This window comes from Atta cephalotes (genome assembly GCF_000143395.1).
Source record: "Atta cephalotes unplaced genomic scaffold scaffold01534, whole genome shotgun sequence".
Classification (NCBI taxonomy): Eukaryota; Metazoa; Arthropoda; class Insecta; order Hymenoptera; family Formicidae; genus Atta; species Atta cephalotes.
Window position 1 is genome coordinate 1 of NW_012131598.1, and position 2,835 is coordinate 2,835.

General features: G+C 29.6%; 2 protein-coding genes across 2 annotated transcripts; one reads left to right on the forward strand and one right to left on the reverse strand.

Annotated features, from left to right (window-relative positions):
* Nucleotides 1–126: 126 nt before the first annotated feature.
* LOC105625435 (xylulose kinase-like) lies at nucleotides 127–1,173 on the forward strand (the record flags this gene model as incomplete). The annotated part of the gene is made up of 5 exons (XM_012206764.1): nucleotides 127–271; nucleotides 334–623; nucleotides 702–799; nucleotides 889–1,029; nucleotides 1,093–1,173. Coding segments are annotated over 5 exons (755 nt in total), but the record flags the coding sequence as incomplete, so codon positions are not given.
* A 669-nt stretch (nucleotides 1,174–1,842) lies between these two features.
* On the reverse strand, nucleotides 1,843–2,736 carry LOC105625436 (splicing factor 3A subunit 1-like). Its single transcript, XM_012206765.1, has 4 exons — nucleotides 2,683–2,736; nucleotides 2,274–2,384; nucleotides 2,025–2,198; nucleotides 1,843–1,944 (listed from the first exon to the last, which is right to left on the reverse strand). The coding sequence occupies exons 1-4, from the start codon at nucleotides 2,734–2,736 to the stop codon at nucleotides 1,843–1,845; spliced, it is 441 nt and encodes a 146-aa protein (XP_012062155.1).
* Between the last annotated feature and the right edge of the window lie 99 nt (nucleotides 2,737–2,835).

The following is a 2,835-nucleotide window of genomic DNA, read 5'->3' on the forward strand; positions in this document are numbered from 1 at the left end:
CAATTTCATGCAAAAATAATGGATTTCTTTTTTACTACACCTAATATTACTCTTACTCAGTCACGATTTTGTTAATAAGAACAACTTTAGAATATCCTATTGTATTCATAAGAGAATGATATGTAGGTATGAGGCTAAAAGAAGGTGATATCGCTTGTAGTTTAGGCACAAGTGATACCTTACTTCTATGGTTGAACAAACCTAAAACTATAACGGACGGTCACGTACTATGCAATCCAGTAGACGATGAGGCCTATATGGCGTTACTTTGGTAAGTATATTTATATTACGATTATTACGATGATAATATAAAAAAATAATTTTGTATTGCAGCTTTAAAAACGGTTCTTTGACACGCGAAAGAATACGGGATGATGCTGCGCAAGGTAGCTGGCAGATATTCAATGAATTATTAGAAAGTACACCGCGAGGAAACTTTGGCAATTTTGCCTTATATTATGATATACAAGAGATCTTACCTTTCGTCATAGGAGATTATAGATACAATAAAGCCAATGACGAGATCTCTCGATATAGTTCAAAAGAAGTAGAAGTGAGAGCGTTAATCGAAGGTCAGTTTGTTGCAAAGAGAGCGTACGCTGAAGACTTTGGATTTGTTATCGGCAAGTAATTCTCTGCAAGCTTGTCTTTTATGACTTTATTTTGCAAAAATTTTTCTAATAATTTTTCTTTTTATGAAGGACGTAATACTCGGATAATTGCTACGGGAGGTGCATCTATAAATAAAGCTATATTGCAAGTACTTTCCGACGTATTCAATTCGCCAGTGTACATCTTGGTAAATTATTATATTAATCTTCGTTATATTATTATATTATTCATATTTACACAAAGATACATCATATTCGTTATAATTATGTCCGACAGGAAGCAACTAATTCGGCTATGATGGGTGCGGCATATCAAGCAAAACATGGTTTATTGCAAAATAATTGTAGTTTTGATGAAATTACACGCTGTTTGCCAGAATTGACGCTGGTATGCCAGCCTTATGATGATGCTGAATCGGTAAGTAAAATGAATTTTTGAATATTTTTTTATTATCACAATTGATTATATTAATATTTTTAGATTTACAAGCCTATGACCATACGTTATCGCAAAATAATAGATCAGATATTGAAGAAACGGAGCGAACAGAAGCATATATAAAAATCTTGTATATAACATAATGTTCTAAAGAGGCTTTTTATACATAATATACTCAAAGAAAACACAAAACAACAGATCTGTACTTTTTGAGAGAATTTTTCTATATATTTTCAAGTAATTTAGAAATTTATACAATATATCTTTTTGTATTTAAAAAAAAGCATTTCATATATGGGTAAGAATCGTACAATATTTGTACGAATGTATAAAAAAATGCTCTTAATCTCAATTTTAATTGTAAATATTTTTGAAGATTTAAAAGTAAAATGGTGATTCTAATATATAAAGCGAGAAAAAGATATATCTATGAAATATCTTGAAATAATTTATAAATTACTACCTTAATTTTATAATTTTAATAATTATAGAAATATACTGATATACATGTATCAGTCAAATTCAAAATAAAGCATAATATTACATTACACGCGATAAAAAAGAACTCGAGCTTAAATAACAATAAAATAATATTTAATGTAATATTTATTAAATTATAAATTTTTATTGTTATGTTATTAGACTGAGCTTGAATAAATGTAATATATTTTGATATATGTTATTTTAAAATCATTAGAGCAATACAATTGTTAAAGCATTGATATAATATATCATAATTATAATAATTTTATATTCTTAATTTATAATAGTCACCTTTTTATATATTCTCCCTTACTTTTTCCTACCACCTCTCTCCTTTGGCAACAGGTTGATAACATTACCTGAAGTTAAGTTATAATACGCAAGAGTATTGTTGTCTTTGAAGAACATTCCCTGGAAGCAGAAAATTATATTTTTCAAAATTTCGTAATAATTCGTGTACAATGTGAAAAAAATTTATTAATGATCATTACCTCATACTGCAACTTTTGCTTTCCAGGTGGCATACCAATTTGCTCGTGAATAAGCGCTTTCATAGTCGCTACAGTATCGCTTATTTGTAAAGTAATATTCAATGTCTGTCCATTTAATTTCCATTCAGCCTTCTCCGTCATCATAGGTACAGCAATGTTAATTTGTACGGGATCCTAAAAAAAATTATATATTTTTTTAGAAGTTCACCATAAACTTTTTGATAAATTAATGAACATTAATCTTTTCACCTTATTTCTAGCAAGGAATTGTTGCTCCGGAATTAATGAGTCTTCGGTTCTCAATTTCTTAGCTTGTGGCTCTTCTTCCAGCGGTTTATTAGCAGGATGTTTTAATCCAATCTTCAAAAAAAGAAAATAATTAAAATTAATTAAATCTTAACTCTCTCCTATGATGCGATTCTATTTTACAGAGCCCATGCGCTGTTCAAGAGAAAGAAATTTCATTATTGATTTCTTTTGTTCTATTTTGTTATATTGATTAGATCATTAGATGAAATATGAACAAACAGCAACATTGGATCGCATCCAATCCTTTCTGAATATTTTGAAAATTCACTTTACCATAGGAGAATTAAATTATAATACAATAGTTCAATTTTACAATAGTTGCAATTGTATTTTATTCCAAATTACTTACAGCAGACGTCATCGGCGGCTGTATTGGCGGTGGTGTTGGCATGAACGGTGACATTGCTGGAGCTGTCACAGATTTATTTCATTACCTTTATATACACACACACACACACACACACACACACACACACACACACACACACACACACACACACAC